Source organism: Protopterus annectens, chromosome 6.part1, assembly GCF_019279795.1.
Source record: "Protopterus annectens isolate FY-2018-M chromosome 6.part1, PAN1.0, whole genome shotgun sequence".
NCBI lineage: Eukaryota > Metazoa > Chordata > Ceratodontiformes > Protopteridae > Protopterus > Protopterus annectens.
The window spans coordinates 107,130,242-107,144,991 of record NC_056738.1 but is presented as its reverse complement, the minus strand read 5'-3'; the positions used below and the strand labels follow the sequence as shown (position 1 = coordinate 107,144,991).

General features: G+C 41.3%; 1 protein-coding gene across 2 annotated transcripts in view; it reads right to left on the bottom strand.

The window, feature by feature from the left end:
• ITGA6 (integrin subunit alpha 6) overlaps window positions 1-14,750 on the bottom strand; it is a 1,068,325-nt gene that overhangs the window by 507,161 nt on the left and 546,414 nt on the right. For both annotated transcript variants that reach the window (XM_044075540.1, XM_044075541.1), the window contains exon 7: window positions 7,162-7,355. In XM_044075540.1, coding sequence (XP_043931475.1) covers window positions 7,162-7,355 — 194 coding nt within the window. The remainder of the gene's footprint in view (window positions 1-7,161; window positions 7,356-14,750) is intronic.

Here is a 14,750-nt window from a genome sequence, read left to right as displayed (position 1 = left end):
TCACAAAATAGTAATTTGAACCCTTCCCATGACTTCCAACCTGAGTTTAGGGATTAAATAATACAAGAAGTTTTAGGAGACACTGGACTTGGGTTGTTTTTTGACAGGGATATAGGAACATTTGCTGCACCTTATAACTCTTAGGGATTGTTACATTCTTTTTAGATCACATTTTATTCAAGAAGGGTCCACAAAAAGTACAGTTTTGTACCTACCATAAATGTAGATGTCCGAGAGGTATGCATCTGCAGTCCTAACATATGGGTTGTCCTGCCTCAGGCAGCCCTTCGGTCGGTCGGATTCCAAAGTCTGGGTCTGGCCTCGGCTGATGTCGCACTTCACCCGACGTCATAGCTGCTGTCAATTGGGTATAAAGGCATCAGCCGACGCCATTTTCCTCAGTGTTTCTTGCCCCAGATGCCAGGTGCCCTCTAGGAAGGCTAAATTTGGATAAATGTAAATGATTCCAAACAGTAGAGAGCAAACAAAAATAAACATGTATATACATATATACAAACAAATACACCATAATAGATTCCCCCAGCTAGCTACAAGATGGGCAAATACCCTAGGAGTACCACAGAGGGGAAGGAGGGTGGGTAATCCTGACTGCAGATGCATACCTCTCGGACATCTACATTTATGGTAGGTACAAAACTGTACTATGTCCTTCAAGGATGCATCTGCAGCCCTAACATATGGGTAGAATACCATAGCCAAACTGGGGGAGGAGGCACTAAGAAGATTATGGTGTAGTTAAGATCCCTTGCAAAACAGCAGTGGCAAAACCTGCTCAGGATCTGGAGTATAAGGGTAGATTACAATGCTTGGCAAATGTATGCACGGAGCTCCAAGTAGCAGCCTCTAAAATGTCTTTGGTAGCCACTCCTCGTAAGAAAGCTGTAGTAGTGGCTGTAGCCCTTGTGGAGTGAGGTCTGATGTTTTCTGGAGTTGTCTTTCCATGAAAAGAGTAACAAAATCTAATGCAATTTCCTATCCATTTTGAGATTGTCTGTTTTGAAATTGCTTTTCCTTCCATTCCTGTTGCATATGCTACCAGAAGCTGGTCAGTTTTTCTATTGTTCTTGGTTCTGTCCAGGTAGTAGCGCAATTGCCTGTGCACATCCAAGGTATGTAGTAGTCTTTTCCCCCTGTTCTGTGGGTTGGGGAAGAATGTTGGTAGGTGGATTGCTTGGTTCAATGATACCCTGGAGACCACCTTTGGCATAAAAGTAGGATTAGTTCTCAAGGACACTCTATCCTGATGGAAGATAAGGAAGGACTGTATTGCCATTAATGCTTGTAATTCAGAAACCCTTCTTGCTGAAGTGATTGCAAGCAGGAAAGCAGTTTTCCAAGATAAGAACTGTAATTCTGCTGTTGCTGCTGGTTCAAAAGGGGGAAGTGTTAACTTTTCTAGCACAAAGTTCAGGTCCCATGTAGGCAAAGGTGGCTTCCTTGGTGGTTTTACATTTTTAATTCCTATCAGAAACTGCCTGAGTAGAGGATGAGAGAAGACTGGAGGATCCATGTTGTATTCTGCTGAAATTGCTGATGCATGAATCTTAATGGAGGAGTAAGACAGGCCATTGTGGAAAAGTTCTGCTAAATATTCCAGGATGTTAGCTATGCTTGCTAATGATACATTTTCTCCTTTTGCTGCACTCCAAATGAGGTATCTTTTCCATTTGGCTGAGTAAGTTTTCCTTGTGGAGGGTCTGCGTGCCTCCAGGATAATGTTTTTAACCCTCTGAGATAAATCTGGGTTATTTTGTTTTATGTAATATTCCAAGCAGCTAGCTGCAGTGTTTTCAAGTTTGGATGCAGGATCTTGAAGTTGTTCTGTGTTAGCAGTAAAGGAACTAGAGGTAGAGGCCATGCATGTGCCCGAGACATACTCCTCAGTAGCGTGTACCAATGCTGCCTCGGCCAGTCTGGAGTTATCAGGATGATCCTTGGGTGATCTTCTTTGATCTTCAGTAGCACTTTGTGCATCAAAGGAAGAGGTGGGAATGCATATGCTGTCAGGTTTTCCCAACTGAAGGATAGGGAGTCCACCTTCCAAGCAAGTGGGTGCTATGTCCTTGTGCAGAATTTCCTCAATTGGTGGTTGTGTGGGGATGCGAACAGGTCTATTTCTGGTAGCCCCCATTTCTTTGTAATGGATTTGAAGATGTCTGGATGCAGCATCCATTCGTGGGCATCCGTGGTAGTTCTGCTTAAGGTGTCTGCTAGTATATTTTCTTTTCCTGGCACAAATAATGGCCTGGAGCTGAATGTTGAGGTTCAGGGCCACATTCCACAGGTCCATTGCCATCCGGCATAGAGGATATGAGTGTGTGCCTCCCTGTTTGTTGATATACCACATGACTGTGGTGTTGTCCGTCCTTATGAGCAAATGACCCTGTTGAAGAAACGGTCTGAATGTCTGAATTGCCTGTTTCACTGCCAGCATCTCTTTTTGATTTATGTGCAGGTTCAGCTGGTCTTGTGTCCATAGGCCTTGTATACACTTGTCCACCATGTGTGCCCCCCAACCGAGGTCTGAGGCATCCGTGGTGATAGTCTGGCTTGGGTGAGGGCTGTGGAAAGGCAGTCCTCTGTTCAACTGACAGGCCTGAGCCCACCACAGGAATTCTTGTTTCAGGCATGGAATTATTGGAATTTGGGTTTCTAGGCTGTGCTTGTGCTGAGACCATAAATTCCTTGGGTACCATTGCAACTTTCTCATATGTAGTCTGGCATGTGGAATCAATATTATGCAGGATGCCATGTAACCCAGGGCTTGCAGGACTTTTCTTGCTGTAAGCTGGTTCTGCGTTGTTAATGCCATGAAATAGACTGGTAGTTGCTTTTGCTTTTCTGCTGTGAGAAATGCCATTTGATTTGATGTGTCCAGTTCTGCACCCAAGAATGTTATCCTTTGGGATGGTACCAGCCTTGACTTTTTTATGTTGACTGTGTATCCCAGGGCTTGCAGTAGGTGAATAACCTTTTCCAAATCTTTTCTTAATTTGATCTTGTTGTCCGCTTGTATCAGGCAGTCGTCCAGGTATGGATAAATCTGAATTCCCTGAAGCCTGCAATGAGCAATTACTGATGCCAGGCATTTCGTGAATACTCTGGGCGCAGTAGATAAGCCGAAGGGCAATGCTGAGAATTGATAATGCTCTGATCCTGCAAGAAATCTGAGGTATCTTCTGCAATCTGGTCATATAGGGACGTGCAGGTATGCCTCCTTGAGATCTAGAGTCACCAGCCAAGACTCCTTGCCCAGCATGGGAAGAAGTTGCTGTAGGGTCAGCATTTTGAATTTTGGAACAATGAGATATGTGTTCAGAGCTGACAGGTCGAGAATAGGTCTCCATTGGTTTTCTTTTCTTGGTACCAGGAAAAGTCTGGAGTAAAATCCTTGTCCTTGTTCCATAGACGGTACCTTTTCTATAGCTCTCATCCTTAGTAAGTGGTTGATTTGTCCTAGAGCGTTTGTTTTTTGGTTTGGTGGTAGGTTTGGCATTCCTCTCTTTCTTGGTAGAGTATGGAAGTGAAACCTGTAGCCTTTGTCTATTGTCTGTAAAATCCATTTGTCTCCTGTAATGTAGTGCCAGTTTGCTGAAAATAAGGCTAGCTTTCCGCCTAAGGGTGCTTCCAGTTGTTCCCTGGTAGGCGGTATCAGAGCCAAGTCACTGTGACTGTCCTGTGGAAGTGGTAGTAGCTGGATCTGTGGCAGTACTTCTCTGGTTGTTAGGCTGCCACTGATGTCCCCTGTAGGCACCTCTGGATTGACCTCTGCCTCTTGGGCACCTATTTCTGCCTCTCTGTGCTCTGGAGGTGTCTGGAAAGGACCAATTCTTTGAGGGCCAATTTCTACTAAACCTCGGAGGCAGGACCTGCAAGAAATCCTTGACTGTTTGGACAGATTTTGCTTTTTCTTCCACCTTCTTTAACACTTGCTGTGCAGGGGAGCCAAACAAACTGTGTTTCTCCATGGGAGCATCTAGGAGCTTTTACTTTACATGGTCTGGTAAGGATTGCTCTTTTAACCATGCATGCCTTCTGATCACTGTACCAGTCATAGCTGATCTAAAGGAAGCCTCCAGTGCATCATAGCCGCATTTTAAGGAATGATTACTGACCTGCTGAGTGTTATGTACCAAATCCTGAAGGGACTTACGGTCTATAGGTTCAGGAGAGGACAGTTTTTTATTTAGCTGATCTAACAAAAATTCCTGATACTGAATCATATGGAATTGACAGTTTAAAGCCCTAGCCGAAAGAGTAGCAGAAGTATAAACTTTTTTACCCCATCTCTCTAATGCTCTAGATTCTCTTTCAGAGGGGAGGGGGTTTCTGGCAGAGGCAGCTGCTACAGCTTTGGGGCCCTGTGAAATAGTTTCAGGATCTGCAATAGGAGCCTTATACAAGTAATAGTGTGTGTCCGGGACCCTGTAGCATCTGTCGGGCTTAGCAGGGGCTGGGGGAAGAGAGTCAGGGGCAGTACAAGCATCATTAAATGCATCATCCACAACTGTTAGTACTGGAGGAATGGCTAAAGGCCTATGCTGTGGTAAATGTAAAAAGGTCCTTAGCCTTTTCCTTGAATCTGAAAAATCCTGGCCCTGCCATTGAAATTGCTCTCTCATAGCATGCAAGGTTTCCCCAAAGGAAAATTCCTCAGGAGGAGAGGCAGAAGGAATGGAGTCTTCTGCGTCAGAGTCCTCATATGGAGAATAAGGGCCTTCTGGAGGATTTGAGTGTTCTGAATCATCCGAGGAATAATCTGTTGAAACTGGCTCAGGGGGATCTGCTCTAGGCCTCTTCTCTGGAGGGGGGTGAGAGGCCCTGTCAGGGTGAGGTTGGGATCCCCTGATCAAAGAAATGAGATCCTCTGCCAGGCTGAGCATTTGGGAACTAGAGGTAGGCCTGTGTGAGGGGGTTTTAGCAGGCAAGGCCTTAGAAGATTTAGCTGCTTTAGCCCTAGAAAAAGCCTTGATAGACATAGATGCAGGGGGCCTAGCAGCTCCATGTGCAGGCGTAGATATGTCTAAAGGAATAGTATCTGATAAATCCTGAGAACCTGCAACAGCAGGTGGAATTTCAGTAGCAGATTCAGCCATGCTGGGTGAGGCCTCGGTTATAGGAGGCATGCTTTCGGCCGAAGGAAGAACCGAGGACTCGGTTTCAGCTGAAACCGAGACACTCGCGGTTGGCTTAACCGTGGTTTCGGCCGAAACCGCGGACCGCGAGTGTCGGTCCTTTTCCTTACGCTTTTTAGCTAATTGTGAAGTCGGAGTCTCCGACGGCATGTTGTAAGCAAAAGCGGGGCCGAAAAACTCCTCTGCAAACTCCGACCGACGTCTAAGTGTCCGTCGGTTGAAGGAAGCACAGGCTAGACAAGCTGCTACGTCGTGGTCTGGGCCTAAGCAAGGAAGGCAGTAAGAGTGGAAATCCTTATGAGGTATTTGTTTCCCACAAGTTAAACAGTTATTTACTTTTTCTGACATCGGCTGAGGCAAGAAAGAGTCCCCAACGGGGTACTTAGCTTTTTAGAAGTCTTCGGTAGTAGTAATCTCTGGTTCTGACCGACCGGCACTTGCGAACAGCTTCTGCTTCGGGCACCGCGCGGCAAGAAAGACTGAGGAAAATGGCGTTGGCTGATGCCTTTATACCCAATTGACAGCAGCTATGACGTCGGGTGAAGTGCGACATCAGCCGAGGCCAGACCCAGACTTTGGAATCCGGCCGACCGAAGGGCTGCCTGAGGCAGGACAACCCATATGTTAGGACTGCAGATGCATCCTTGAAGGACATCTACACAGTGCTTAACAGCTTTTTAATCATACCATTCTAACTATATGCCTTCTATAATTGGTAGCTCAGATATTCGGCTTTGCTGCTAATAAGAGGAGTTAAGCAAATTACTTACCATCTTACTGTACTGTTTTCTAGAGCTAGAGAGATGTTTTAGCTTTGTAGCTCAGAACAACAACATTAACTAACCACTCACCGAAGACCTAAACATGGATTTTGCTGGATTTAACATTCTTAATTCTGTCTGAAGGTTCAATAATTCACCAGCTTCAAACGTGCTGTTGTAGTTTATTCAATGCATTTTAGGTATATAATTTACTATGGTTATATTCCTAAGCATCTGTAGACAGCAGTTTTAAATAGCTTTTATAACCATTCTATACAGTGCTATACTTTACCTGCACTTTGTACATACACTGTAAAGTGTCAAGAGAGTTCAGGGTGCCTATTACACTGTATGCTTATTCTCCCTATGTCCGTGTAGGTTTTCTCCAGCTACTCAATTTCTTTTCACCTCCCAAAAATATACTGCAGGTTGACTGGTGAACTTCCAAATTACCATAGATGGGTGAGACTGCATACATGTGTGCATTTTACTACAGATCAGCTACCCTCCAAGAATGAGCTTCAAAATCGTGACCACTGGCTGCTGGGACAGGCTCTGGCACTTCCAATGTCTTATAAAGGATACAGCAGGTTATCAGAAAATGGATGGATATACAGTGTGTAGGTTTTATGAATTCACTTAAAGCTGAAGTTGAAAGCTGATATGTAATGGGTAATGAGCATTGCATTCTCTCTATATACAGGTAGTAACCAGAGTGAAGCTGACTGAACAGGGATGGAGTAGCACTTAAGAGTTGCTTCAGTGGCATGTCTGAAGGAATGAGAACCCTAGTTCTTAGGGACATTTAATTTTGGGGAAGTTGTGTTTAGGAATGGTATGTTCTCGGAGATGTAAACTGCAAGATTTAATAAACTGTCTCCAATTCCTAAAACATCAAGTTTTATCCAAACACTGAAGCACTGCAAAAACAGGAGTTAGTAAGGTTAGAGTAACAGAAAATAATCAGTTTCATAAGAAAAGCTATCCTCTTACACCTCGTGGCATCAGACTCCATTAAAGCCCCTCACACTTCAGTTATTTCATATTTTTTAAATTCTGCAACATTTTTAAAATATTGCCTGGTTCCAAATTACTTGGATAGAGTGTAGTGCCTCAATTATCTGCACAACTTCTGAAAAAAAGAAAAGACTTGTCTGTAAAGTAATCTATTACATCTCAGCTGGGTTTATCAGGCAGTCTATACACAGTCCTGCTAAATAAAGTCATGATGTGCCGTATCTTACCTGGGAAACCATCTTGATTGATGTCTCCAATGTTTTCTACAGACAAGCCAAACATGGAATCTTTTGCGCCATTCAAACGGATTGGTTTTACTGTGTCCCATTTGCCTTTATTGTTAATGTAAATATATACCGCTCCTCCAATTTCACCTCCTTTTTCAAAATATTGTGGTGCACCTACCACAATATCTTGCCAACTGAAAATGATAGAAAGGAAAATTGCAAAAATAAATACACAGATTAATTAAAAATAAAAACAATCACTACATATACAGAAAATGTGATTTGTACAAATACATATGGATCAAAATAATGTCTTTTTGTTCACTGTCTTGTCATAGTACATTTCAAAGGATTTTCTACTTTCTCTAACACTGCACCCCCTTTATTTATAGTTTGTAAGTTCAATCCAATCCTAACCCTTAGGATTTTAAGTAATAATTCCCTGAATGCAGACATCATTTCAGCCTGCAGCCACACTTTGAAGAAACGTTTTAATTACTCACCCAACTTCCGTCCTACTTAATGTCATTTTATGTTTCCATTTCCAATAATCATGAATGTTTCTTTACCTAATAAAAACTTCCACATTTTCCTTCTTTTCTAGGAAAAAAGATTTGTTCTCATTTTAGAGACTAACTTATTGACAAATCCCTTTTTCTATCCTCTCCTATGGAATTCTGCTAAGATACAGACACTAGTACTGCACACTGTAAGCCAAAAATGACCACATCTGTGACCACTAAAGTAAAAACGTTTCCTGCTCCTAGTAGCAAGAAAATCGAAAAAGATCTGTCTTTTTTGCAATATGACAAGTTTTTCAAGAAGCAAATGACTAATATTCCTACATATATTTTTTCAGATTTAATTTACAGGGATATTTATGTTCCAACTCGGCCTCTCTGTTCTTTTTAGGTTATACCAGCTAAGGTTATCTCCCGTTATGCAAGTTTACCTAGCCTCCTTTATCCCTTTCTCTCTTTCCATCATATCAATTCCATCCTTCCATACCTCTTTTCATTAAAGTACCTGTAAATACTAACTCCTCCAACTAAATTGAAGGATTTCTGTACTTCTATAGAATTAACTATATTGCCCATTTCACTAACCGTATGGGTGACAATGCTTGACTTGCACTTCATACAGCTGTTCCCATTTCAAGGACTGCAGTTCTCACTGGCAAATTAACTACATTTTAGCTTACACATTTTCCTTCTGATCTCAACACCCTGCTTTCTTGCAGTAGCTGATATTTCCTTCCTGATGATGCTCAATTTTGCCTATTCCATCACAAACAATAATGGATTAAACTGAAGGCTCTTAAAACTCTGTGAAAGCTCATCTGTCATTTTGAAGTATTTTTTTGGAGTAGAGGACTTTAAACTGTAGCGTGATCCTTTTTTGTGATGCTGTCCATCAAGAACCACACTGTGGGGTGGTCACTTCAAAGCTCTGAATACCTGGTCATCTTACTGAAAAAGGCATTAAAATAAAACGCATCATCTTAATTCATACACTTAAATCATTACAACATATGCTGCTTAGTGAATAAAGTTTTCAGAAATTCAAAGATATAATTAGAATGGTGTTTAAGAAAATTCTGCTGGCTTCATTTGCAGATGTTATTTTGCACTTGATGAAACCAGAAAAGGACATCTCAGTGTTATGGAATATTTTGAGACGGTTCCATTTTTTTAATTTTTTTCAGGATATAAAATTAATGAAGATAAAACAAAGGCTATAGCTATAAACCATGTTCCAACACACAAATTGGTCCAGCAATACCCATATTTATGGGGACATGATAAATGAAGTACTTATGAGTATGGATTAAACAGGATTCGGTTATAGAAGCTAAAGATATGTGGAAAGAGACTAGTACAAAAACTGAGAAACTGGAGGTGCTCGCCTGTTGATATGGATAGCAAAATACAAGCAGTAAAAATGTTTTTAGTCTTTTTCGCTTTATACACAGGTCATGCATAATTTTATTAACCAGCGTAAGTTGTGTACAGTAATAAAGAGTTGAAGGATTTTATTTAGGACAGGAAGACGGCAAGAGTCAAATGGGATAAGCTGACCCTCTCAAAAGAATAAGATGATTTAGGTTCACCTAATTTGAAGGGATATTTTAGAGATACACAGTTAAGGCTCTTATACACATTACAAGCAGAAAACAATCCAAAGTGGAAATTGATGATGAAGCAGGGGGTAATTCCAGAAATAAGGAAAAAATGGGATTTTGGACGCAGATGCTTAAGGAAAATAACAAATAACATATTGAATATTACATTCATTCAGCAGCAGAAAGCACACTAAGAAGTAAGCCAAGAGGAACAGACAAAGGAGATTCTGCCAGTAGGAATGGTTGCAATTAGGGATACAGAGAACAGACAAAAGGTGGGATGGAATTTACTGGAGGAAGCTGGGAAAGGAACCAAGGTATAATCGGAAAAGTAAAGGTAAAAGAATAGGAAGAGGCCAAGAAGACACTGACTGCAGGCTAGTGATTGCCTTTGATATCAGAGTATAGACAAAGAGAAAGGGATAGGGGAATCCTAAATGATAGAGCTGCTCTGGTTGACTTTTAACTGAATGTAGAAAAGCTGCTGTTTACAAAAAAGGATAATTAGTAGGCCATATAAACTATTGAGCAATAACTATAGGAATCAATCAGAAGAGATCAGAAAAGATTGGGAAGAGAGATTAGATATGCAATTCACAAAGAAACAATGGGAGAACATATATGTATGGCTCCCAGACATGCAAAAAAAGTCAACATTTAGGATTTTTGCCTGAAGTGTTTGCATAGATACTTTTACACCCCAAGCAGACTTTAAAGAATTTTCCCCCGGGTAGGTAGCAAATGTAAGTGTGATGAAGAAAGAGGTAACTGGGAACATATGTTTTGGTAGTGTAATGAGTTGGCAGACTTGAAAATATCCCTGCAGAGTACTCACCCAGAAATATTGGACAAGTAAATGAGTGCAACTAAGGAAATGATTCTTCTGAGTTGGGATACAGGATCTGAATTGTGTAGACATAGTAAGGCCTTAAGTTTAATTCTGGTGACTACCAAAAAAGCAATTACTACAAAATGGAAATCAAAATCTAAACCAACTATACTTGAGAGTAAGAGAACAAGAACTTGGATTTTTGGAAACGGGTAGGATTAAATTACATAGAAAGACATGGAAACTGTGGAAACAATGCATGCAGAAAAAAATGTTTTGAAGAAGTAATTAGGTTTAAGAGAAGACAAGAATTGAATAATTTATGCAATGTAGTGTAATGATTATAGAATATATAAAATAATGTTTGTAGAAGTGAACTTGTTAATATGTTTTATTATTTTTATATAAATGTAAGCCTCCCTATGCCACAAGTGATAAGTCGATAAAAGCATTACACATATGCTGCTTAGTGTTTCCTTGCTACCAAGTAGTGAAATTTTCCTGGACAGATATCTATTCCACTTCTTCCAATTAGTTTTCTGCAGATTAAAGTGACTGAAATCTCCTGTAATTTCCATATCTTTCATGCTGTGTTAGCAGAGCTTCAAGTCTACTTCCCTTTTCTATTCTTCTACTTACTGAAGTACAAAAGAATTTCAAGTCAAGTATTCTTTCAAAAATCAGCATGCTATGTACTCCATAATTTCTGTTCCTTCTTGCCATTACCCAGGTAATGCCCTAAGGTGATAAAAAAACAGACTTTAATTATATATATATATATATATATATATATATATATATATATATATATGGTTCTATCTGACTACGTCGACAAGTCAGAACGCCGACAGCGAGAACACCGACGCCAGAAGATCGAAAACGGAGAAGACCGACGGATCAAAACCCCGACGCTGAGAACATCGACATGGGAAAAGGCTGTGGATGTATGCGGTAGTGACGGACGGTAGGGTGCGAGTAAGGTAAGTGTGCGACTGTGATAGTTTGTGGGTTGGGGGTGGGTTAAGTGAGTTAGGGTTAGAAGCTGGCTAGGTAAGTGTGCGACTGTGATAGTTTGTGGGTTAGGCGGGTTAAGTGAGTTAGGGTTAGGGAGCGGCCTAGGTAAGTGTGCGACTGTGATAGTTTGTGGGTTAGGGGCCGGTTAAGTGAGTTAGGGTTAGGGCGCGGGTTAGGTGAGTGTGCGATAGTGGCGGACCTTAGGGTTAGGGTTTGGGTTAAGGTTGTAGGTAGTTGTGTATGTGAGGTTTAGTGTTGGTTTGTAAGGATTTTGGTGTGCTTGTGTTGTGTGTGTGCTTTTTGGACCGGGGATTTGTTTTGTTTGTTGCTTGTCGGGATTATGGTGTGTCGGGCATGTGAGGTTTCGTGTTTGTGAAATGTCGGTTATGTGGTGTCGGTGATTTCGTTTTCGGCGTTTTGACTTGTCGACGTTGTAAGATAGATCCATATATATATATATATATATATACATGGCTCTTACGTAAGCTGCAAGGAAGAGGACACCAAGGCTTCAGATGAAATCAGAAGGAAACCAGGATGGGAAGAATGACTACTGCTCCACACCCTGGTTCTAAATGTCATCAAGCAGGAAAACAGGAAGGAAAACTGGGCTGCATAGGTAGCTATAACTGAACATCTACAATTATGGTACAGTACAAAGAATTCAATACAATCTGGTTAAGTCACTGCTACAGTCATTCCAGTCCTCTGTGTGGTTGGTATCCCAGTAAAGGAAGGCACTCAAGAATGTTGCTGCAAATCCTGCCGTACCCTAAACACAATGGTGCAACACAGAAGTGCAAGGGGTTAACGTGGTCACCTCACAGAAGAGGTTCTCCGGTTCGATTCTCGGCTGGGGTGCGTTCTGTGTAGAGTTTGCATGTTCTTCCTGCGTTTGTGTGGGTTTTCTCTGGGTACTCCGGTTAAAGACATGCGTCTAGAGCATTTCTCCCTGGGCCTCCGCTGAAAATAGGCTCTGTCCTAGTCGAACTTTCCCAGTCAATAAATAAATGTCCATCCTGTACTGACTGGACAGCATATGGACAGACAACCAAGACACTGCTTCCAGGTCATCATCAAACAAACCCCCCGCCTTTTTTTTAGAAAATCTACTGTTACAGCTGTGTATCTGGTGAAATGTGATCTTATGTTTCCTGGTAAATGCCTGTCATAGAACTTAAGGCAAAATAATACAACACGAGATCCACTTAGTGATTGTTTACAGAAGAGTAGCCATTTCTTTGCAAAGGCCACAGAAGCTGATTTGACTTTTCTGTAGCCTGCAATCTTGCCTAGTAATATTTCTTTCTTTTATATATATATATATATATATATATATATATATATATATATATATTTTTTTTTTTTAAATTTATCTAACATACTTTTTATCAAAACCAAATCGAATGACACATTTTTATTTACAGTTAATTTGACTGACAAGCATTTTTATCGACATTTAATTTTATCTAAACTGTTTAAGACTGAGAAAATGCACCAAAAAATGTTCTTGCAGGGAGCAAGCTCCCCTCCACCCCACACACACCTTTACTTAAATATACCCCACAGTCATAAAAACACAGAATATGGACAATGATGATTGACTGTATCTGGTGTTTTCTCATTTATCTGTGGTTGTGTGACCGGACAGTTAGTATACTTAAGTAAGAGGGTGCAGAGGGGCTTGTCCCCCTACAAAAACATTTATTATCCAGAAGAATGTTGTTTAGGCTGTGAGAAGTCATTGTCCTCATCTATGTCAAACATAAAGGCCTCAAGTTTGTCAGACTCCCTTCAGGATCCTTTAGAATGAGGAAGGTTACACAGGGACAAGGATGTGATGTGAGCTTACCAAGGGTCAAGCAAACAGAAATGCAGTGTTTACAACACACGCGTTAACAATGGTGTGCGGGAAACATAAAAGGGACCTGGTTTGGGCCCATTTTTGGCATCAGGCTATGTCCCCTAAGGGTGTTTTCCAAGTGGACACTCCCCTTTTAATGTTGGTCACAAAGCCCTACTGTGCCTGTAGTGGGAACCCTGGAAGTAAAGTCAGTGGCTTCAAGATTTGCTGTCCCAGAGCAAAAACTGGGTAACTTAAAAGCTCATTCTCTGTGATGATGCTAGTCATTGACATGCTTCAAACTATCAAACAGGGGCGGGGTGGTGGAACCTACATCCCAGGACACAGCTTCAAAAGTGGAAGCCAGAACTGTGCTTCCACAGGGATGGTTGTTATCTCATGAAGAGGAATGCAAGCATGAGCTCTAGTCCAGTTTGATCTTCATTAAACAAACAAAAGCTAAGCACATAATGACCAGAGGGCCATTTTAATAAGTCTTGCCTCTAGAAGGGCTTGACCAGGGCCAATTCTTTTTTTTCCTTTAGCTTTCTGACAGCTCACCTCCAAAGGTATGGAGTGGTGTGCAGCACCTTTCTATCTGTAACTGCACAAGAAACATTCACTTGTCACATTTTCTTAGTAATGGGGTACGTCAGGAGTTTCTCCTTCTGATCTGTGTGTGTGTGTGTGTGTGTGTGTGTGTGTGTGTATGTGTGTGTGTGTGTGTGTGTGTGTGTGTGTGTGTGTGTGTGTGTGTGTGTGTGTGTGTGTGTGTGTCCAAGGCTGACACTGATATTACTACTGGCATTGCTTCATACTATTCTATTCTCCATGGCAAGACAGAAAATGCATATGCAGGGCTTGCCTCATTAGTTGTTGGCTACGTGGACACGTGTTTACTTAAAGACAGCAAATTTTTCAGTCACATGAGTCTGGACTTATTTCCAAATTATGCAAGTAGATGTAAAGAACTAGTAGGTCAGGCACTTGGCATGCCTTCATGATGCAGGATATTATGGTGTGTGTCAGCACAGGATGGGCACGCTCAGTCTCAGAGAAAATAATGCCAAAGTAAAATGGAGAGAGAATGAACCTTGTTGATCCAACAAAAGGATCTCACTGTTAGATAAGTCTAATACTCTTTACAACCTGGAAGGGTGTTTTCATATCTGCTCCATTGTATATGTAATTAAACTCTCTCTGTAGAATGTCCATCAGAGGAATTTACTGGCAACAATGACCTGTCTCCTTTCAGCATCCATTTGTTGGAGCAGTGTACACATTTTCTGAGGTGCTTAGTAAAGTTCTAGAACCATACAGCCAGGACTGCGGTATGTAAAACATTTTTGCAGTTTAGCCTCTGCACACTGCACTGAGTTACCAGGGCATGGTAAACTGGAGTTATGTCACTGTCCATAGAATTTCCACATCAACATATATGGAAACATAGTAAAGGGGAGAAGAAATACTGACCCGCTGTAGTTAAGTGACAGAGAATATCTAGTCTGTTAGTGCCTTGTTCCATGTTACAGTAATTATTCAGTCTTGCAGGTAATTTGAGAAACAAAAGGCACAGATTTACTACATCAACTATCTACAAGGGGATGCTGCTTAATAGATGTACAGTACACCCCCTCTCCAGTTCAAGTTCAGAATTTCTTCTCTAATAATGCTCCAAGCTTGTACATGAAGCAATATCAAACACTGCACTATACAATGTGCCTAGCAGCTAAGTTTTCTAATTCACCCAAACCACCGAGAGAGCGTATTTACTACAAAAT